A 23,167-nucleotide genomic window follows, 5' to 3' on the forward strand; every position below is an offset into this window, starting at 1 on the left:
GTGGTTATAACCTGCGCCGGGCCTGGGAACCACCATCCTGCTACCTTTAAGGCACAGCTTAGACGAGAGACGCTTGCTTTGTGCATTTACAGACAGACATTCGTTATATAAATTGGGGCCTGTCTGCAAGGAAGGAGGCAGGGAACAGCCAGAGGGACGTGTGACGTGTTCCCGTTCTGACCCCCCGGGAACTGGAGGAAGGAATCCGTGGTTTCATCCCGCTCTCCTGGGAGCGGTGGCACTATTCTTAGCTGTTCGCTTAAATAGGAAGTCGTGCTGGGGAAGAAAGCATCAGCTCTGGACAGTGGTCCTAATGCCCAGGGCGGGGGGCGGGGCGGGGGTTGCTGCTTCCTGTGTTTCTCTTTTAGAACCTTCTGGCCCTTGCTCCTTTTCTGCCTTTAGTTCTGGCTGCTCTTGAGCCGGTCCTGGGCCAGAGAAGAAAATGCCGCAGAACGATAGAATTCTTTCTCTTTGGTGGTCCTGACCTTCCTTCTAAAGCAGTTCATTAGATGTCCTGTTAACTCTCTGGGGTCCTTTCTCTCTGCCTCCTTTGCTCTTGGGAAGAGGCAGGGGCCTGCCCTAGAAACAGGCCGTGGACCTAGACCTAGAGAGACAGGGGGGCAACACCATAGTGCCCAGGAGGCGGGTACTGGATGGGGTAGGAGGGATCGCAGGTCCCCTGGGAGGCGGAACAGTCCTGGGCGGCCCCGGCCGGTGTGCTCCCAGCAATGAGATGGGTCTGGAAAAGCAGAAGTTACCTGGGTGCGCCTAGCACCGGGAGCCAAAGATCTCTGAGCACTTGGTGAGAATTCTTTTTAATTAGGTCCTTCCCACACAGAGAAGAGAGGGAGGGAGGATAGTCTGTTCCAGAATGTAAGCACTACCTGGAGAGATTATTTCCAGCCACAGACCAAAGGCACAGGGAGAAATAAAACCAGAGAATTTTTAGCCCAGAAGGGATCGTGGAGATCAGTCCGAGCACCACGTTCTGGGACGGAAGGCGGACGCCAGGACGATCTGAGGTCTGTGCAAGGTCACCGGGCACGTTGGTGCTGGAGCTCACGCCCAGGAGCGCTTTCCACGGAGCCAGAGCTCAGCATTTCGATTCCCAGCTGAGGATTTTTTTTTTTTTTTTTCAATTGGGCATACATTGTTTCCCCCCCCACCCCCACCCCGCCCCTCTGTTTCGCCTACTGAGTCTCCCCTCCTGCGAATATGTGCTGCACCCCTGCGTTACAGCCAGCTGGGAGTCTGGGGGAGCTGGGGAAGGTGGGGACACGGGCACCTCTGGGAGGCAGAGGGCCCGGCACGTCCTTGTGGGGCTGGGCACGCGTGGTCCCTTGAGTGTGAACGGTTTAATTATAGTAAAATACACATAACAAAATTTGTTCTCCTAACCATTTTGAAGTATATGGTTCGGTATTACGTGCGTTCACAAGGTTATACGGCCATTACTGCCATCCCTCCCCAGGACTTTTTCGTTTCCCCAAACTGAAATTCTGTCCCCATTAAACCCTGACCCCTCCACCGCCTCCCCCCTGCAGGGTGGATTAATTCGGCTTGGGTGTGGGGGCCCCAGGATCACCAGGCGAGCCGTGGAAAAGCTCCATTCCCTTGATCCCTGTGCCCCTTTCATCCGGTATCCAGGCTCCCGGCTCAGGTGGCCCGGGGCCATTTAGAAATATAATCCAGGCACCCAGTTGGGCAATTCCGTGTAGACTCCCCCATCCTCCTGAAGCATTGTGGACGGTAGTGTGCAGACCAGAGGTGCTGAGTGGATGGTGTCATGTCCCTGCATGGGCAGGTGCTGCCTCCCCTAATAGACTGACCCGGGTCGGGAGGGACCCCACGGGTGCACTGGGGGTGGGGAGGCTCCTCGACCTCCCCTCAGCCACCCCACCCCCGACACAGCCCCGGGCTAAAAGTCCGAAGAGGAATCGGGAACTTGCATTGGAAACGAGGAAACATCTGGGCAGGCGCCTTTTGAGGAGCCCGCGTGGAAGGTGGCGTTGCCCGGCCGAGCCTCCGTGGGCACCTTTGGCTGAAAGGCTGTGAGGAGGCAGCGGTTTTCAATTCCTCGCCGCTCAGTGTCCCTCCAGTCTTGTCTCTATTCTAGAGAGATCTTTCTACACTGTAAACCCTGTTCCAGTCCCTCCCAGAAGACTTCTCGCTTCCCGGCCCTTGCGTCCTCCTCCTCCAGGAAGTCTTCCTTGGATGCCCCGCCCCCGTGCTTCCCCAACCGACCAACCCTTGCTCCGACCGACCACGTAGCATAAAATTGCCCATAAAGGCGAACTTAACTGACAAGTGATGAAACCACAGTCCTCCCCCAACCCCCAGGCGGGGCTGACCCTCTCCGCTGTCCTCTGGGCGGGCTCTGAGTCCCTGTGACCAGAGCAATGAGCAGCCACACTTATCTCCAGTGAAGTCTCTTTAAATCGAAAACTCTTGTTTTCTAGAAAGGGCCGGGGAGACGGAGCGGCCCCATGTTAACTCCTCCTGGGAGGCGGTCTGCAGTCTCTGGGCCAGCTTGTCTCTCTTCCTCTCCTTCCTGCGGGATGGCTTGCACACTTGCAGGGCACAGAGGTCCACTAGTGTGGGTCCCGGGGTGTCCCAGGACACTTGCTCACTCCTCAGAAGAGCAGGGTGTTTCTTACCCCTCTGAGACACCTGTCTCCCCTCACCCGGCACCTCTCTCCAGACAGACTTTCCTTGGCCAGATTTTCAGCCTAAGGGTTCACCGGATTCATTGGTTTGTTTATTCCTTCCTGAACACAGCAGGGGCTTATCGGGCCAGATGCTGTCCCAGCTCTGGGCTTTCAAAGATGCCTGGGCCTATCCTCACGGGCCCGGTTGGAAGGAGGTGACTCAGGACAGTGCAGAGTGGCGGGGGTTGAAGCAAGGGGTGGGGGAGCACAGGGGCGCGGCATCCAAGGAAGACTTCCTGGAGGAGGAGGACGCAAGGGCCGGGAAGCGAGAAGTCTTCTGGGAGGGATTGGAACCGGGTTTACAGTGTGGAAAGATCTCTCTAGGAAAGAGACAAGACTGGAGGGACACTGAGCAGAGAGGAGATGACCTCAAGATGCGAGGTGAGAAATGACGGGCCTTGAGCGAGGGGGCTGCGTGTGGTTCAGGAAGGAGTTGCCGGACCCACAAGTGCAGAAGGCAGATGCTGACAAGAAGAAACGATACGTAGCAGAACGCTCACTCACCACGCCTCGGTTGATCCTACCAGGAACCCTGGGAGGGAGGCATTTTTATTTGTCTTTTCCCGAGGAGAAAAACGAAATTCCTAGAGGCTTATGACTCCCCCGAGGTTAGCAACAGAACTGGGACTGGAGCCCAATCTCTGCTGGCAGCCGGGGCTCGGGTTTCGGGGATGTCTTTGTGGTCCGACCATCCGCCACGCCACCGTGCTGGAGACGCAGGAGAGCTTAGCGGGTGGGAGTGGGGGGAGGGGGAGGGCTCTGAAGCCCCACTGCCTGGGTCCCAATCCCAGCTTCACAGCCTCCTGGCTGTGCAACCCTGGCTAAATTACTAAACCTCTCTGTTTTCCTAGCCTAGAAAGAGGGGAGCAGGAGAAGAATGAGTCTGATCTCCTAGATGAAAGGATTTAAATGAATTAATAAGCTGAGACCGTGCAGAATGGTTCCTTGTTCAAAATGTCAGCCCCGTCAAGGGACAAAGATGATGAGGGCTCGCGCCTTAGAACGTCAGTGCGGAGCCATTCTCCCAGGGGAGAGCTGTGTGTGGCTCAGCTGGCCTCTCGGCGGCCGAGGTGTTTGGGGCAGGGGCCACGGCTGTGGTCGGGGTTCGGGCAACCAAAGGAAGCCCCCGTGACTTTGTTGGCACCACGTGTGGCCACAGAGGGACACGTTGCCTAGAAACCAACCACAAATGCAACGTGGGGAAGTAATCTTCTTACAGTGCCTGTAGCAGCGACTGGACCCACCTACAGTTTGTACTTTAGGGTTGTTAATTGACTTTCCCAGGCCCCGATTCCTGTGGGAGGAGAAGCCACCCCCTTCCTGGTTTCTGCAAGGAAGGGATAGGGGGTTCGTCGTCTTGTCCTTCTGTCCGTGGCTCCCCATTGAGTGCAGGGAATCGGGGGAGGGAGGTGGTGTCTCTCTCTAGGTATCTGCTGCAGCCCGGCACAAAAATGATGCTTCTTTCTGGAGCATCAGTTTTACTGGAGGAGTTTTTTGGGGGGGGAGGGTGGGGGGGGGGCAGAGGGCGAGAGAAAGCCCGTGCTTGAAAGGAAACGACAGAGGTATCCTGGGGAGTAGAAGGCGAAAATCTGCTCCCTACGTAAAAATACCACCAAATATTTCATGAAGTCTCCAGGCTGTGGGAGCCGTTTCCTGTGATGGCTCCAGACCCCTGCGGTCTGTGCTCATTCCGGGTTATTTCAACAATAACGGCAAAAGCTGACAAAGGCTGCCCTGCCTTAGAAGTCCTGGGTTTGAGAGTCCCGTGTGGTGGTCCAGTTGGAGAGGGGAGTCACACGGGAGCTGGTCGAGTCGGGGAGGGGACCCTCGGCCACTGTTACGTGTATAGATAAGAAATGAGACAGACGCTGGGTGTTTGATTTTTGCATTCTCCTCTCGACGCTTAGCAGGGGAAGCTGGGTGAGGCTGGGGTGCACCGGCTGGTGGGGAGCAGGCACAGGGAAAGACCCCCCCCACCCCGCCTCCTGCTGCCCTTTTCTGCAGGACGCAGCCGACCCCTGATGTCCCCAATCCCCGTCACACACAGCCTCCCCTGACACCTTTCCATCATGGCCTTGTCATCAGTTACCATAAACGGCATTGAAAAGGCGCAGCTTCTGTCAGTGTGTGCAGGGGACAACGTACGCTGGGGAGAATGTACACAGCGCCCCCCTCCCCAGCTTCTGATGGTGGCCGGCAGAGCATGAGCAAAGAGAACGCAAAGACGTCCAGGCTGGTACTTTTCCACCTGGCTTGAATTGGCTCTAGGAGCCCGAGATGTGCCCAGAGAGCTCATCAGTCGTGGCCTTTTGCCATCGATGAGCCGTGACCTTGTCAAAGCTCCTCCCCTACCCTGCCTGAGTCTGCTCTTCATGTGGATCCCTGAAGGGGCTCAGTGGGAGGTCTCCTGGACCACGCATCCAAGGGAGGTGGGACTCCAGGGGAGGTGGGTGGCTGCTGTGGGGTCCCCACAGAAAGGGGGGCTTTTCCATGCCAGGCTTGGCTCAGGGGCTCAGTACAGACTTACTGAATGAGCGATCTAAATGCCTCCTTGTGTCCTGCAGGGGGGTGGGTTTTCAGGCTGAGCCGGGGCTCCTGCGTGGTGGGCAGGGAAGTCCAATGCCAAGATTCTACACGGGCAGCTGTGGCCGTGTCCTCCGGGCTCCAGTGACATGACCCAAAGGCTCTGGCACTGGGTCACCAGAGGAAAGCTTCTGTGTAAATGATCTAGCAGGCTGGGTGACCCTGGGGAGGCAGGGCTGGGCATCTCTGTGGGCCAGGAGCCAGTCCGCAGAGCTGAATTCTATCTTCTGAGGCAGGGCCTTCTGCTCCAAACACGGAAGACACCTTGAGGACCGTAGTGGGCATTGATGGCGATTTGTGAACGCTAGATAAAGGTGCCCCCTCTGGGCGGGCGCAGGCCTGCGGGGAGCACATTTGTGCAAATCAACAAAAGGTGCCCCTTCCGAGTGGCAAGCAGCCCAGGTGAGGGGCACAGCCTGGCAAGCTAGCCCGGGATGGATCTCAGTCCTCTTTCCTCTCGTTGAGGTCTCTTGGGCAGTGGAAAACTTACACGACTGGACATGGCCACCCTGTTCACTTCCTTGCCAAGTCTGCCAGCGCTCATGTGCCAGCCTCGCTTTCCTTTACGGTGCCCCCCCGCTATGTTTATCCTGGGCTGTAAGAACTGGGGGGGGGGGGGGGGCTCCAGGTGCCCCAGACTCGAGGCTGGTTGGGAAGGTGGGGGTCTGCTGCCTGTGGGCCCCTCTTGGGGCTCAGGCTCTGAGGGGCTCTTCTCTCAGTAACTTAGGGGTGCCACCAGGCCGGGGGAACTGCCCGCTCACCATGCCCCTGCCTTTTGACCTCATCTACACCGACTACCACGGCCTGCAGCAGATGAAGCAGCATATGGGATTATCCTTCAAGAAGTACAGGTGAGTGAGCTCCGGTGGGTGGTGCCGACACTGGCCCCAGGGTGGGGGGACTGCCTTGTCCCTGGACCACGCGGTCGCGGTCGGTCGGGGGCAGCCTCGCCCTGCCTCTGTCTCCCCTCCCCCACCACTGGCCTTCTTGGAGGAGCTCTGCCCCGCCCCCCTGCTTCCTCAATTAATACTCGGAGTGGGGGGCTCCCTTCACTGCCCCTCTGCTGCAGGGCAGCCTGGGGGCGGGGCTCAGAGGTGACCTGGATGGGGTTGGCAGGGGAATCGAATCACGGGGAGGAGTGGATGGAGTGGCACACTCCAGGGGGGCCACGACTTCGGCTTGTGGGGGCTCAGCACCCCCTCCTCCGCCCTCCCTCCACCCCACTCCCCTGGGTTTGGGCGAAGGCCAATGCCATCGCTCCGGCTCCCGTCTCTGCAGCCAGCGGGATACTGGGTTTAATTTAGCACCGAGAGCCCTGCTATTTATTACATTTGCTCCAGTCCCATTGACTGTCCTGCATGATTTTATTAGGGAAAAAAAAGTGACAGGCACTGTTATTGCTTTTATTATTAATGCGTGTTCTTCATGCGCTCGGTGCCGCTGCCTCCCACCCCCGGCCCCTCTTCTGGGGCAATAGTGCCGACCTCAGCAGTTTGTGGACAATTCTGGGTCACCGGGAAGGAAGCGGGGTGAGGGAGCTTCCTGGAGGGGTGTCTGAGTCTCAGCAGTTTCCTTCCGGTGCCCACGCCCAGGGGTGGGACGGACAGAGGGGGAGGTTTTGGGGCCGAGACAGAGCCTCCGCCCGGCTGGGAGGTGTACCTGAAGTGGCCAGGCTGGCATTGCCTTCCCCAGATGTGGAAAGAACTGGACGGTTCTGGAAGGTTCCAGTAGGCTCCAATATTCGGGATAATGGTAGTGGCTGGTCCCCCCGGGCCCTGCCCTCTGCATCGCAGCCCAGGCAGGCCAGGCGCATCCTGGGGGTGTCAGGCTCCTGAGCAGGGGGGCTGTGTACTCGAATGACTGCTGCTCCCTGCTCAGGAAAGTGCAAATCCTACAGGTGACCGCCCCGCCCGCCACTAGGCTCCCTTGGGGCAGCCGAAATAACGAACAGTTCCTGACTGAGTGGTCTATGGTTCACACAACCCTGGGACAGGTGGGCTTTTGTTATCCTCACTTGACCGATGGTGGAGCTCACCCAGAGAGGTTAAGGCGCTTGCCTGGGGTCACACAGCTAGGTAGTGTCTGAGCCCAAGCTCTGACCACAGTTGCAGTAGCACCCGTCCACTGGCTGGTTACAGTGCCCCTGCTGGGGCAACCCAGCCCAGGGAGACACAGGAGGTGGCTGACCCTGGTTCCTGGTACCCACCCCTCCCACCCCCGGGGCGGGGAGCAGATGCCGAATCCGGGTCATTGACACCTTCGGGACAGAACCCGCATACAACCATGAGGAATACGCCACGTTGCACGGATACCGGACCAACTGGGGCTACTGGAACCTCAACCCCAAGCAGTTCATGACCATGTTCCGTGAGTGTCCCGGGCACAGGATGTGGTGGTGGGGGGGGCGGTCAGGGGCAGTTGGGGCCTCCTCGTTGCTCTCAGGGGTGCATGGGAGGAGCAGGGTCCCCTATTCCTCCCTGGCTTTCCTTCCCCGGGCCAGTGTGGGAGCAGGGCAGGCCCAGGCACCTGCCTGCCCCAGGAAAGCCTTGTTCCCCCTTCAGCAAATGTGTGACCCAGACAGGAAGTATCTTGTGGTGTCTGGGGAGCAGGCAGCGAGGAGGGAGCAGCCTGGAGGGAAGGGCAGGGGTGGGGGCTTCCAGCCTGGCTTGGGAGAAACGTGGTGACCTTTCCAACACGGAGGAAGTGGCCTTTGCCTCCAGAATCACAGGCTGCTCTCAGAGAGATGCTGAGCACACATTCCAGAACAACGAGGATTCAGTGACCTTGTAGAAAGAGAGGCCAAAAGTATACTGGGGAGCTCTAGGGGGTGGCGAAAGGGCAGGACAGGCAGGCTCTTCTAAGTGGAGGGACCAGATGAAATGAAGGCAGATGTGGAAAGAAGTGGAAGGTTCTGGAAGGTTCTGGAAGGTTTTGGAAGGTTCCAGTAGTCTCCAGCATTGGGGATAATGGGAAGTAACCCTGGGGGCTGGGGTCCCTGTGGAAACCCTCTGACAGTGGGTGCCAGGCAAGGAGTGCGGTTAGAGCTAAGCCTTAGAGCTATTTTTAATGAGACTCTAAAATATAGACACACACTGACCTGCCCTCTTACCTGCAGCGTGGTGAAGATAATTTAATCTTTTCTTGACAACGAAGGGTCAATTCACTCTGGCTCTGGCGCGCACGAGCCTGCCCTTCGGGGTTGGCAGAGGTGTGCGGAGCTGGGTCCCCTTGCTAAGTGGCCCCTTCTGCTGTCACTGTTTGATGTGCTGCTTTTTCTCCTCATTGGGCAGCTATCAGCTGTCACATTTAATTGTTGTCAGTGTAGCTGCCTCCAGCAGCGTCTTGCACAGCTAATTTGTGGCTCTTTGAAGGCTCTGGGTTGGAAAGCCAGATAAGCACCTTTGTTAGGCTGTATCTAAATTCCGAGCAAACTAGGTTCCGAGCAGGGTCCCAGGAACTTGCGTACAAGTAAAGTACCCGCTATTTATTTCGTCTGTCAAATTAATGCGCCTCTTTGGGGCGCTTAGGGTCCTTTTTTGTCTTCATCTCCAGGTTCTAGGACACATTAGTGGCAGATGCAATTTCTCGGCACATAGGTGATGGCTTGATTGGATCCCAGAAGGTTGGGAAGGTGGGATGGTTCCTTGGAGCCCAGAGGAGGAAACTGAGGCCCGGAGGTCTGAGGCCACATGGCTCTGTGGGGACCAGACTCTGGAGGGAAAGGAGGTGGGGATAGTGGTAAGGGGCAGTGGTAGAGGAGAGGGGGAAGGAGGATATGGGTTAAGAGGCTTCTGCAATAATCTACACTGAAAAAATGGAGGATTTATGTGGGGTGGGGCCCGCTGGATGTGGAGTTCCAAACCTGGAGAACTCCTACTCATCCTCTAAAACCCCAACTCAAATGCCTCCTTTATTTATTATCACTTCCACTGATTTCTTTCATCTTATGTGGGTGCAATATATTCACCTGTTTTTATAACTTATTTTATTAATTAAAAAAAAATTTTGTTACGTTTTATTATGTATTTTCGAGAGACAGAGACAGAGCACGAGCAGGGGAGGATTAGAGAGAGAGGGAGACACAGAATCCGAAGCAGGCTCCAGGCTCCGAGCTGTCAGCACAGAGCCCGACGCGGGGCTTGAACTCAAACTGTGAGGTCGTGACCTGAGCCAAAGTCGGACACCTGACTGACTGAGCCACCCAGGCGCCCCTGTTTTTATAACTTTTAAATCCATTTCTACAAAAGCGTTTATTGAAGTATATTGGAGTTACTTGCTCATACACTGATCTCTCCCTGATAGATTATGAACCACTCAGAAGGGGGGCCACTGACTGATTTATCTCCCTGGAGCCTATCAAGGTCCTCGGAAAATGTTAATTGAGTGAATACATTAAAGAAACAGGACAAAAAAGGAAGAGAGAGTTTGCGGGTCCAGGGCAGAATTCATGAGCAGACTCATTTCCGCATCTAGCCAGGCGGTGTCTCCAGGGTGGCTGCCTCTCTGGGCTCACCCTTGCCCCTGCCCCCACGAGCTCTTGGCTCTTGGTCTCTGTTACTCTAATTGATTGGACACTTCCCTGTCCCACTAGTTTGCTAACTGGGCAGGGTTGGTAGAATGAGGGATTCTTCGGCTGGGTGAGTAGGGAGGAAATGGCAATCAGGAGAGAGGCCTGGGGTGTCTGTGGGGGGAAGCAGGTGGGGCCAGAGGGAGGGAGATGGGGCTGGGCGGGCAAACTGGGGAGAGAGGGTCTGGTCTGTCCTCCTGGCCCCCCACCCCCCACCCCTGCTTCCCAATCTGGGTGGAGCCTCCTCAAACAGGAGAGCTGCCCGCATCCTGACCATCACAGAAATAACTCCAGGCTTCCAGGGCCCCTCCTTATGCTCCGGAAGCTCTAGAAGAAAGATCATTTTGTCCTGGGGTCAGCAAAGGCCCTTCCTTACAGCTGGAGTTTCAGACCCAAGAATCCACGAGCTTTTTGGGGGCACTTAGGCAGGAAACCTTTCCTTCTACGATGCTCCAGACATTGATTGTGACGGTTTGTGGGTAGAAATAGTACGTGAAATCGACACATTGGATCGAAGTATACAGCTCCGTGTCAGAAATGCTAAAATGTGAAAACACGCTCGCGGGATGAAGAAATGGCATCTTTGGGCCAGGGCTGTTCTGGGAAATCGAGGACACGCGCACGGTCTCTGCCAACCTGCTCGCCGCAGCCCCTCCCACCCCGGAAGGTGGAGTGGATGTCATTGGGCTCAACAAATGTTCTGTCCAAGGTCCTGAACACGATGGGAGGGACCCTGTGCCTTGCGAATCCGTGGCACGGGTGCTGAGGCAGACAGAGCTAAGTAGCACGACCATGGAACAGCGAGAGAGGCTGAAGTGCATTCCCTACCCCCGGTGCACTGGGTTCTGGGGACAAGGGAGCAGGTCAGAGTGTGGGCTGTACCGTAGCAGAGGCAGAACCACGGGGGCGGGGCCGCAAAGAGAGGGGCACCGGAGCCCAGAGGAGGAGGTGCCATATGACTGGGGCCCTGAGGCCGGAGAGCATTTTCTCATCCACATCAGGGGAAGAAGGCGCTCCAGGCAGAGGAAACGGCTGGGGCAAAAAACTTGGAGGTGGGGGAAGTCAGGATGTGTCCATGCACTCATGAGCCAGCGCGCCAGGCTCCCCCTCCCAGGTGCCGGGGACAGCGAGGTGAGCCGAGCAGAGCCCCTGTCCTCACGGGGCTTACATTCTGACACCGATAAACGATCCATTTGATGTATAATATCATGTTTGGGTCAGCAAGTGCAGGGTAAGGGACAGAGAGTGACCAGGGCCAGGAGGGACCTCTCGGCAGGGTCTTGTAGGCAAAGCATGCACGGAGAGAGGGAGCGCACCGGGCAGGGTCCCAGGAGGTAGTGAGAGATCCTGCCGAGGGGGGCACGGGGGCAGACCCTGGAGACTGTTGCAGGGACTTTGGCTGTTGGGGCCACCGCAGGGTTTTGTGCAGACGGACCTGGTCTGACCTAAATTTGAAAGGATTGCTCAGGACCTAAAATTGAAAGGCAGTGCCAAGAGAATGGTGGAAATGGGGGTAGGCAGCCGTCACAGTGGCCCAGGACAGAGAATGGTACCCGGGCCAGGGCGGCAGTGATGGAGGCCGTGTGGGACATCCCACCAGGTACCGGCTCTGCTGATGGGTGTCGCCAATGAGAGAAAAGGGGAGGAGCCAAAGCCTCGGTTCCTGAGCGAACCTGGGAGGGAGGACTCTGACCAGGACAGGGTCCTGGCTGTGCCTGTCTGCAAATGAGCAAGGGCACCTCCCAGGGTTCCCTCTGCTCACGACTCCGCTCTGGGGAGGGAGAGGCCCGGGGCCAGGACACTGATGGGTGCTCTGCCCCTCCTCCACCAGCCCCCTGTCCCCGTCCCTGTCTAACGGGGCCCCCTCTGATGGGGCCAGTGCAGGTAGACCCGGGTCGCGTCCGTGGCTGTGTGGCAAGCCCCTTCCTGACCCCGTGGTCTGGCCGCAGCTCACACCCCGGACAACTCCTTCATGGGCTTCGTGTCCGAGGAGCTCAACGAGACGGAGAAGCAGCTCATCAGAGGCGGCAAGGCCAGCAACATGGCTGTGGTGTATGGCAAGGAGGCGAGTATCTGGAAGGTGAGAACGCCCCCCCCCCTCCAGAACTCCCACCCCCCAGCTCTGGATGTAGAACTGTCCCCCACTGATGGGTCAGAAAAGAGAGGTCCCTAATTGCCACTGAAAATACCCAGCCTGGGGGCTGCTAACCTGCCCCCCTTGGCCCCTGCTGTGCAACGCTCTCAGATGTCCTTTATCAAGGACTGTGCCTTGACCCGCCACCCTCCCTAGGAACAGATCCATAAACACTGTGAGCCCGGCAAGGGGGCTTAGGCTTGACTTGGGGGCGCTGCGGGGTGGGAGGCAGGAGTGCAGAAGGCAGGAGAGGCTAAGGATTAGAGCCCCATCTTCCGGCTGGGTCCCTGGGGAAGCGGTACCTGTACGGGAGGTCATGTGCTCACTGCTCACTGACCTGTTCTCTCTCCTCTTTTCTCTGTGCCCTCCTGGCAACGAGGCAGCTCCAGGTATGGTGACCGCTTGCCATAGTCTCTCCTCCTGTTCCTCTCTGTTCTCAATAGGGCATCCCCTGGCGGGGGGGGGGTGCTCTCGAGTCCCCCCCCCCCACCCCAACCCCACAGGGTGTAAGGGGAGGGATGGAGGTCATTCTCATGTGATGCCAAATGAGCAAGCTGCCACGGGGCGCTCGGGCCGGGGGTAGCACCGGCCGCATCTGCTTCTTCCAGAACAACACTGCCAAAGAGCTGCCCCAAGAGATGAGAGGTTATGAAGTCTGGGAAGAGAAAGGCTTTATCTGTAGCTCAGGCGTCTCTGTGATAGCCGGGAGCGACGCTGTTCTGCAAGGGACCTCAAAGAAGCTGCCTCCCAAAAAAGACATCTTTGCTCTGGTCTCTGTGGCTGGGGGAAGCCGGAGGTGGCTTGATGAACAGCATGAAAGGAGCATCCTGGGACAGTCGCCTCCCAGGGTTCAGGAGGGCAGGTGGCACAGGAGTGGGGGACGGGGGAGACTGAGGCCCTCACCTCCTCACGGGAGCAGCAGCCGGGATCAGGGAGAGGCCTTGGGTGAATTTTGTGCCAGAGGCCCGTCTTATCTGGGTGCCCAGAAAACAGGGCTTGTGGCTCAGACCTGGGTGCTATTTTGTGAGTGCGCGTAGCCCAGGGAGCAGGAGTAGGGCAGGGGTGGGTGGAAGAGGGGCAGAAGGTAGGCCTGCCCTTGCTGCTGGAGGAAACAGGCCAGTTATCAGAAGACCTGTCTGGGGGGGCCTTTTCAGACGGCAGGTTGGGCAACCCATGGATAGATCGTGAAGTTAGCCCAGAGCTCTGGAGTTTTTCTGCTCGGCTTTCCTGAGGAATAATCGACAAGGGAAAATTGTATGGTTCTTAGGTTGTACAACACGATGGCTTGATATACACATGTATTGCGAAAGGAACGCTACGATCAAGCTGATTAACACACCTTCACCCCACATAGTCATCTGTGCGTGTGTGCGTGTGTGCGTGCGTGCGTGTGGTAAGAGCACTTAAGATCTGTTCTCTCAGCAAATGGCAAGTGCACCCTACAGTATTATTAACCACAGTCACCACACTGTTCATTATTAGGTCCCCGAACTCACGCGTCCTCCAACTGAAAGCTTGTTCCTTTGACCAGCCTCTCCCTGCTTTTGCACCCCCAGCCCCCAGCAGCCACCATTTCTATGAGCTCCCCTCTTTTAGATTCCACATATAAGGGAGGTCATGCTGTATCTGTCTTTTTCTAACTTAGAGAGTCTCAAATAGCCTTTTGAAATGAAATAGGATCACAGAAACTGTAGAATAAAGGAATATCAGAGGACCTTTATGTATTAAGAGGAAATGTAGTTTTAAGATTTTATTTTTTTATTTTATTTGCTTAAAATTTTTTATGTTTTTTTTTTTGAGAGGGAGAGAGACAGAGACAGAGAGTGTGAGTGGGGGAGGGGCAGAGAGAGTGGGAGACACAGAATTCGAAGCGGGCTTCAGGCTCTGAGCTGTCAGTGCAGAGCTGGACACGGGGCTTGAACCCATGAACCGTGAGATCATGACCTGAGCCTAAGTCGGATGCTAAACTGGCTGAGCCACCCAGGTGCCCCTGAAGATTTTATTTTTTAAATAATCTCCACATCCTGGCACAAAAACAGACACTCAGATCAATGGAACAGAATAGAGAACCCAGAAATGGACCCACAAACGTATGGCCAACTGATCTTTGACAAAACAGGAAAGACTATCCAATGGAATAAAGACAGTCTCTTCAGCAAGTGGTGCTGGGAAGACTGGACAGCGACATGCAGAAAAATGAACCTGGACCACTTTCTTAGACCACACACAAAAATAAACTCAAAACGGATGAAAGCCCTAACGTAAGACAGGAAGCCATCAAAATCCTCGAGGAGAAAGCAGGCAAAAACCTCTTTGACCTCGGCTGCAGCAGCTTCTCACTCAACACATCTCCAGAGGCAAGGGAAACAAAAGCAAAAATGAACTATTGGGACCTCGTCTAAATAAAAAGCTACTGCACAGTGAAGGAAATCATCAGCAAAACTAAAAGGCAACCGACAGAATGGGAGAAGATAGTTGCAAACGACATATCACATAAAGGGTTGGTATCCAAAATCTCTAAAGAGCTTATCAAACTCAACACCAAAAACACAAAGAATCCAGTGAAGAAATGGGCAAAAGACGTGAACAGACACTTCTCCAAAGAAGACATCCAGATGGCCAACCGACACATGAAAAGATGCTCAACATCACTCATCATCAGGGAAATACAAATCAAAACCGCAATGAGATACCACCTCACACCTGTCAGAATGGCTCACATTAACAATTCAGGCAACCACAGATGTTGGCGAGGATGCGGAGAGAGAGGATCTCTTTTGCACTGCTGATGGGAATGCAAGCTGGTGCAGCCACTCTGGAAAACAGTATGGAGGTTCCTCAAAAAACTAAAAATTGAACTACCCTATGACCCAGCAATTGCACTACTAGGCATTTATACACGGGATACAGGTGTGCTGTTTTGAAGGGGCACATGCACCCCCATGTTTATAGCAGTGCTATCGACAATAGCCAAAGCATGGCAAGAGCCCAAATGTCCACCGATGGATGAATGGATAAAGATGTGGTGTATATATATACAATGGAGTATTACTCGGCAATCAAAAAGAATGAAATCTTGCCATTTGCAACTACGTGGATGGAACTAGAGGGTATTATCTTAAGCGAAATTAGTCAGTCAGAGAAAGACAAATATCATATGACTTCACTCATATGAGGACTTTAAGACACAGAACAGATGAACACAAGGGAAGGGAAGCAAAAATAATATAAAAACAAGGAGGGGGACAAAACATTAGAGACTCTTAAATATGGAGAACAGAGGGTTACTGGCAAGGTTGTGGGAGCAGGGGGATGGGCTAAATGGCTAAAGGGCATTAAGGAATCTACTCCTGAATTCATTGCTGCACTATATGCTAACTTGGATGTAAATTAAAAAAAAAAAAAAAAAAGAGAACAGATTTGAAAAAAAAAAAAAATCTCCACACTCAACATGGGGCTTGAACACATGACTCCGAGATCAAGAGTCACATGCTCTATCAACTGAGCCAGCCAGGTGCCCCAAGAGTACATCTTGTTTTGTGAAACTGAAAATTTATATGCATGTGGCGCCTGGGTGGCTCAGTCAGTTAAGCGTCCGACTTCAGCTCAGGTCATGATCTCGTCGTTGGTGGGTTCGAGCCCCATGTCAGGCTGTGTGCTGACAGCTCAGAGCCTAGAGCCTGCTTCGGATTCTGTGTCTCCCTCTCTCTCTCTGCCCCTCACCTGCTCACCCTCTCTGTCTCTCTCTCTCTCAAAAATAAATATTTAAAAATTTTTAAAAATAAAGTTTACATGCATGCGTGCACACGCACATGCATAACGCACACATGCATTATACACACATACATAATGCACATTCACGACACATACATGCGTATACACGTGCATACACACATAAATACGTGTGTGTACGGGTGAAAAAAGGCTGCTGAACAATATATATAACGTGAACTGTTTGTGCATGTGTTTTAAGGAAAATGTAACTATGCTTTGAGTGCATCAAAGATCTGAAAAGGTACACAAGAAACCGTTCTAGCTGCCTCCTGCGACAGAATGAGGAAATTGATGGGGGTGTAGAGACATTCTCTCTACACTTTACATTCATGGTTTGCTTCTCCTTCTGTGAGCATATTTAGTTTTACGAGATGTAGTCCTTTTATATTTAGTGTGGTTTCTGATATATTTGGCTTTGGATCTACCATTTCACTAGCTGACTTCTATTTCTTTTTCTTTCCTGTTCCACGTTCTTTCCCCTCTCATTTCTTGTCTTCTTTTACACCGATCTGTGTTTTGAAACTCACGCCCTCTTAGCTGACTCATACTCTCTGCCAGTCTTGTAGCGCCTGCTGTAAAGATGATAACATGCATCCTTGACTTACACAGTCTAGATAAGTCAGTACCTTTACCTTTTATTAGATAATAAAAGAACATTAAAGTGTTTAATTACATCCCCCCCATGTAGGTGCTCTGATTTTAATTCCCTGAAAATGCCTTTACTTCACCCTTATTCCTAGAGGATATGTTCGCTGTGTACAGAATTCTAGCTTGGTGGTTATTTTCTTTCAGCATTACGAAAATACTGTCTTCTGGCTTCTGTCCTTTCTGTGAGCCTTCCCATTCCTTTAATGGTAATCTGTCATGGGCGCCTGGGTGGCTCAGTCGGTTAAGCATCTGACTTTGGCTCAGGTCATGATCTCGCGGTTCGTAGGTTCGAACCCCGCGTCGGGTTCTGTGCTGACAGCTCAGAGCCTGGAGCCTGCTTCAGATTCTGTGTCTCCCTCTCTCTCTGCCCCTCCCCTGTTCACACTCTGTCTCTGTCTCAAAACTAAATAAACATTTAAAAAATATATAATTTATTTAAAAATTAAAAAAAAAAAAGAAAGGGGGTGCCTGGGTGGCTCAGTCGGTTGAGCGTCCAACTTCGGTTCAGGTCGTGATCTCACAGCTCTTGAGTTCAGGCCCCACATTGGGCTCTGTGCTGACAGCTCGGAGACTGGAGCCTGTTTCAGATTCTGTGTCTCCGTCTCTCTCTGCCCCTCCCCTGCTCGCACTGTCTCTCTCCCTCTTTCTCAAAAATAAATAAACATTAAAAAAGAATAAAGGTAAACTGTTGTCCTCCTTTGCTCACTTTTACGACCTCTGTGTGTTTGGTTTCCAGTAGACTTACTATGGTGTGCCTCGTTGTGGCTTTTTCTTGATTTATCCTACATGGTGTTTATAGAGCTCTTGAATTTGTGGTTTGATCTGTCTTTCGTCTTAGAAGATTTTCAGTTAGTTATCTAAGTATTGCTTCTTCCTCTCTCTCCCTCTCTCTCTCTCTCTCTCTCTCTCTCTCTCCCCTTTGCTTCTGGGTCTCTATTTCCACATACATAGCCTCTTTGTCTCTTACATTCCTTTCTGTAATCTCCACCCTTGCGGTGTGCTTCATTCTGGATGTTTCCTTCTGTTCTTTCACTAAACGAATTCTCTCTTCAGCTGGGTCCGATCTGCGGTGAAATCCATCCATTCAGTTCCTAATTTCAGCTGCTATATTTCTCACTTCTAATATTTCCATTTGGTTTCAAACCTCGTCTTCTGTTGCCTTGACTACATTCAGCAGACTTATCTTGAGGTCTGTATCTGGTAACTCCAGCTTCTAGAGCCTCTATGGGTCTCTTTTTATTGTCTGTTTCTCTTGGGTTTTGATCATATTGTCATGCACCCGATTCTTCTAAAAATCAAGGTGTTTAACTTTTTTCTTTAAAAATCTATTTTTGGGATGCCTGGGTGGCTCAGTCGGTGGAGTGTCTGACTTCGGCTCAGGTCATGATCTCAGTCTATGAGTTCGAGCCCCGCATCGGGCTTTGTGCTGACAGCTCGGAGCCTGGAGCCTGCTTCCGATTCTGTGTCTCCCTCCTCTCTCTGCCCTTGCCCCATTTTCACTGTTTCTCTCTCTCTCTCAAAAATAAATAAACAGTAAAAAAAAATTTTAAATCTATCTTTAACAGGCTTTACTGAGCCTGGACGTGCAATCTACCACACGTTTCAAATGGATAGTCTCGACATATGTGTATATACGTGTGAAACCATCACCACAATCAGGATAGTGCCTGTCACCCAGGTTCCCTTCCTCCTGCCTGTCCCCTCCTCCCTGCCAGACAGCCCGTGAGTTGCTTTCTGTCACCACAGGTTAGTGGAGATATCACTTTCTATGATTTTATATAAATGGGCTCCTCTGGTATATGCTCAGTTTTTGGTCTGGGTTTTCTCACCGAGTATAATTATGTCAAGATTCATCCGTGTTATCGCATGTATCAACAGTGGTTTCCTCTTTATGGCTGAATAGTGTTCCATTGTATGGAGGTACCCAGCCCATATTTTGTGTGTGTTCACCTGTTAGTGGACGTTGGGGTTGTTTTCAGTATTTGGCTGTTACAAGCAGAGCTGTTATGAACATCCACGTACAAACGTCTGTACGGACATATCCTTTCATTTCCCTTGGGTAGATCCCTAGGCGTGAATTGGCTGAATCATAACAGTAGAACTACGTTGAACGTTTTCGGAGCCGTGGGGAGCAGTGGTCGTACTATTTTACGATTCTACTGGCAACGTGTGAGAGTTCTGGTTCCTTTGCAAATTTGTCAATACTTCCATGGCCGGTCTTTTCCATTTGAGCCATTCTGACAGATGTGCAATGATATCGTACGGTTTCCGCTTGTAGTCCCCTACGTCTGATGATGGCGGAGATATTTTTGCAGTCCTGTTTGTCCTCCCTATATCTTTTTGGGGGTCTTTTCAAAGTCAGTCCATTTAAAGAATTGGGTTGTTTGTTTTATCATTGAGTTGTTAAAGTTCTTTACACGTTCTGAATAGAGGTCCCATATCAAATACATGCTTGGCAAATATTTTCTGTCTGAGGCTTGTCTTCCTTCTCCAGAGAGCAAAGTTCTTTATCGTAATGAAGTCCAGCGTTTTATGGCTTGTGCTTCTGGTGTCGTATCTAAGAAATCTTTGCCTAACCCAAGGTCACAAGGGGTCTTCCCCAGTGTTTGATAGTTTTAGGTTTTACATTTAAGTCTATGATCCGTCGTGAATTAACTTTTGTGTATGATGCGAAGGGCAGATGAAACTTCTAATTCGTTTTCTTCTTTCGCACGTGGACGCGCAACGTTCCGTGACCATTGGCTGAAGACACGATCCTTCCTCCCCTGAAATGTCTTTGTGCCTTTGCCAAAAATCAATTGGCCATGCGCGTGCGGGTCTATTTCTGTACTCTCTGTTCTATCCCATTGATCTATCTTGACGCCAACAGCACACAGCCTTAACTAGTGTACTTTTACAATAAGTCTTGAAATCAGGTAATGTAAGTCTGCCCCCTTTCTTCTCTTGTCAAGTTGTTTCTTCTAAGCCTGCTGGGGTTTTGACTGGGATTTCATTGGTGGTGGTAGTGCTGTGGTGGCCCTTCTCCTCCTCCTCCTCCCCTCCCCCTTCTTTCTCCTCCTCCTCCTTCTCCTCCTCCTCCCTCCCCCTCCTCCTCCTTCTTTCTCCCCCTCCTTCTTTCTCCTCCTCCTCCTCCTCCTCCCCCTCCTCCTCCTCCTCCTTCCCCCTCCTCCTCCTTCTTTCTCTTCCTCCTTCTTTCTCCTCCTCCTCCTCCTTCCCCCTCCTCCTCCTCCTCCTTCCCCCTCCTCCTCCTTCTTTCTCCTCCTCCTTCTTTCTCCTCCTCCTCCTCCTCCTTCCCCTCCTCCTCCTTCTTTCTCTTCCTCCTTCTTTCTCCTCCTCCTCCTCCTCCTTCCCCCTCCTCCTCCTTCTTTCTCCACCTCCTTCTTTCTCCTCCTCCTCCTTCCCCCTCCTCCTCCTTCTTTCTCCTCCTCCTTCTTTCTCCTCCTCCTCCTCCTCCTTCCCCCTCCTCCTCCTCCTCCTTCCCCCTCCTCCTCCTTCTTTCTCCTCCTCCTTCTTTCTCCTCCTCCTCCTCCTCCTTCCCCCTCCTCCTCCTTCTTTCTCTTCCTCCTTCTTTCTCCTCCTCCTCCTCCTCCTTCCCCCTCCTCCTCCTTCTTTCTCCACCTCCTTCTTTCTCCTCCTCCTCCTCCTCCTTCCCCCTCCTCCTCCTTCTTTCTCCTCCTCCTTCTCCTCCTCCTCCTCCTCCTCCTCCTTCCCCCTCCTCCTCCTTCCCCCTCCTCCTCCTTCTTTCTCCTCCTCCTTCTTTCTCCTCCTCCTCCTCCTTCCCCTCCTCCTCCTTCTTTCTCCACCTCCTTCTTTCTCCTCCTCCTCCTCCTCCTTCCCCCTCCTCCTCCTCCTCCTTCCCCCTCCTCCTCCTTCTTTCTCCTCCTCCTTCTTTCTCCTCCTCCTCCTCCTTCCCCCTCCTCCTCCTTCCCCCTCCTCCTCCTTCCCCCTCCTCCTCCTCCTCCTCCTTCCCCCTCCTCCTCCTTCTTTCTCCACCTCCTTCGTTCTCCTCCTCCTTCCCCCTCCTCCTCCTTCTTTCTCCTCCTCCTTCTTTCTCCTCCTCCTTCTCCTCCTCCTCCTCCTCCTTCCCCCTCCTCCTCCTTCTTTCTCCACCTCCTTCTTTCTCCTCCTCCTTCTCCTCCTTCCCCCTCCTCCTCCTCCTCCTTCCCCCTCCTCCTCCTTCTTTCTCCTCCTCCTTCTCCTCCTCCTCCTCCTCCTTCCCCCTCCTCCTCCTTCCCCCTCCTCCTCCTTCCCCCTCCTCCTCCTTCCCCCTCCTCCTCCTTCCCCCTCCTCCTCCTTCTTTCTCCCCCTCCTTCTTTCTCCTCCTCCTCCTCCTCCTCCTTCATTCTGGAAAATGAATATAAAAAAATTGTAGAAATAACTCGAGGTCAAGGATGATGCCGTCTTCTTCCAGACACTCTTGGCTTGTGGCTGGGGCCCCAGCAATCTCAGATCAGTGAGAGTGATCGAGACTATTTAAGACAGATTCAGCTCCTGTAGGGGCTGCTCTAGTTCCAGCCCACCCTTTCTACCAGCGTGTAATTCCTCAGAATTCCAATCCGAAGGGTGGAGTTTCCATCAGCCCCCCACCCCCCACCGCCGCCCAACTCGGCAGACCCCAAACTCTGACTTGTCCCCCCGCTCTGCAAGGTGACCAGAAGCTCTGCTCAAGCCTCCTTGCTGCTGACTCTGGAATCAGCAGGTGCCCCTGTGGGGGAACCCTGGTCTCGGCAGCGACCTCAACAGTCCCTGCCCTTCTTCTCTCAGATCTTGGCCTTGTAATTCTTCACGCTTTGTTAGATTTTCACCACCTTCGCACAAGGTTTTGTACTTCCACATCTTTCCTGGTCGTTCTCAGAGGCAGGGCTGATATGCTTCACCTACTACACCATTACCCGGAGAGGAAGGCTTTTGTACGAAAAACGTGTGCAGTTTGGAGTCTCAAAACGTGACCTGTTCATTATCTTGATGTCCATTGATAACTTTCTTCAAGAGCCGCGATTTATAAGACGAAACCTGGGCTGAAGCTCCTTGCTGTCTGACCTCATGGCTAGCCAGAGGGACAGAGAGAACCTGCCTTCTTTTTTCTGGCCTGTTGGCCTGCTGAGGACCTGCCCTCCCTGAACAAAACCCCTCCCTGGCCCGGCCTTCTCTATGATCTCGAAGTTCCTCTCTTCTCAGCTTCTCCTTTCCTCTCTTCTGTGAGTCTCAGAAGCCCCCAAGAAGTACAACCCGGGGCAGATCCCAATCTTAACTCCTGATGAGATCCTACGCTGCCCATACCTCCCGGCTCAGGGCCCCGGCCATGGGGTCCTACGGGTGCCTGGTGGCTGAGCTGTTATCTCCTCCTCTGTGCCCTGCTTCCTGTTGTCCCCCTCCCCCCAGGCTGGGCCTGTTTCCACATCGAAAGCAGAGCCTGGAGCTGGGACTCGCGTCTGGAGGGGCTGAGCCTTTGCTAGTTTGCGGGCGTTCACTCACAGGTGTCCTCCTTGAGGACGAAGGCCCTGCCTGAGCTCAGTGCCAACACATAGCAAGTGCTCCATAAAAATGTGCTCCATGGATGGATGGACGATGGGTGGAGGATGGAGGGAGACAGAGAAGGAGGGATGAGATGACCTTGGCCCCACAGCTCCTCAGGTGTTCTTAGAGGTCATCAGGGGTTCCGGGGAGGCGAAGCGGCTTCATTGGGGTGTATTTAAATGTGAGTCCCTATACGGTTTCCTTGCAAAGGAAACACTTCCGTGGCTAAAAATAGTCCTGCAGCCTCTCTGGTCTAGTGCAAGTTCTGCAACTCACAGATGAAGAAAATGAGGACCAGAGAGGGGAGGGGCCTTGCCCAAGGTCACGCAGCTGGCTGATGGCTCCGCAGTTTCTGGCTTCCAGACCAGGGGTGTCTCTTTGGACGGCTCTGCCTTCCGCATTTGGGGCGAGGTTCCCATGTCCAACCCTCCTCTTCCAGGGGAAGGACAAGTTTCTGGGCGTCCTGAACAAGTACATGGAGATCCACGGCACGGTGTACTATGAGAGCCAGCGGCCCCCCGAGGTCCCGGCCTTCGTGAAGAACCACGGTCTCTTGCCACAGCCTGAGTTCCAGCAGCTGCTGCGCAAGGCCAAGGTGAGCCCCGCCCTCCGCCGTCCTCACCCCCTCGGTACCGGTGCAGCCCGGTGGACTTCTGGGCCAGGCCTTGCTGTTAGAGCCGCTGAAGGCATGGCAGGCTGGGGGCATGCCCTGGCTGGAGTTCCACGGACTGACTGCTTCTGGAAGTTCTGCACCGTATTCCTGGAGCAGCAGCGGGTACAATGGGCATTGACTCTGGTGCTGGGCCCCGAGGGATCGGGGTCAGCTGAGGCTGGAGGGCCTCCAGCGAGCATTCGGGTCCTCTCCTGCTCTAACCATAGCTCTTCCCGCAGGCCCCCTGGATATGTGTGTCTGTGGGTGGGCTGGGCGAGGACGAGCGGCTTTGTGCAGTCAGCAACTTGAACAACCTTACACTGCAGCCCGGGGTTCAGAATCATTTATTGATCGCCTTCCCGCGGGGCCAGCCCTGTGAGCACTCCTGGCGCAAGTTAGGTGCTGAGTGAATCGTTTTTAGGATGTGTGGGTAAAGGTCCTTTAAGCTCAGCTGTAGGTGTGGGTCTGAAACCTCCTAAGCTTGAGACCCTCACCCTTGTCTTTTCCCCTCCAGAATCCTAGCCCGCCGCAGCAGGAACGGGCCTTTGATATAACCGAATCACACCTCCTCTTCCCGAATGGGG

General features: G+C 53.6%; 1 protein-coding gene across 3 annotated transcripts in view; it reads left to right on the top strand.

Annotated features, from left to right (window-relative positions):
• MGAT5B (alpha-1,6-mannosylglycoprotein 6-beta-N-acetylglucosaminyltransferase B) overlaps positions 1–23,167 on the top strand; it is a 70,120-nt gene that overhangs the window by 38,192 nt on the left and 8,761 nt on the right. For 2 of the 3 annotated variants that reach the window (XM_053212030.1, XM_053212029.1), the window contains 4 exons: positions 6,011–6,142; positions 7,525–7,658; positions 11,808–11,931; positions 22,358–22,526. In XM_053212030.1, the coding sequence (XP_053068005.1) occupies positions 6,011–6,142; positions 7,525–7,658; positions 11,808–11,931; positions 22,358–22,526 (559 nt within the window). Of the gene's footprint in view, positions 1–6,010; positions 6,143–7,524; positions 7,659–11,807; positions 11,939–22,357; positions 22,527–23,167 lie in introns of all 3 variants that reach the window. The other variant, XM_027052183.2, reaches the window with a different exon arrangement.

Source organism: Acinonyx jubatus, chromosome E1 (genome assembly GCF_027475565.1).
Source record: "Acinonyx jubatus isolate Ajub_Pintada_27869175 chromosome E1, VMU_Ajub_asm_v1.0, whole genome shotgun sequence".
In the NCBI taxonomy this organism is placed as follows: Eukaryota; Metazoa; Chordata; class Mammalia; order Carnivora; family Felidae; genus Acinonyx; species Acinonyx jubatus.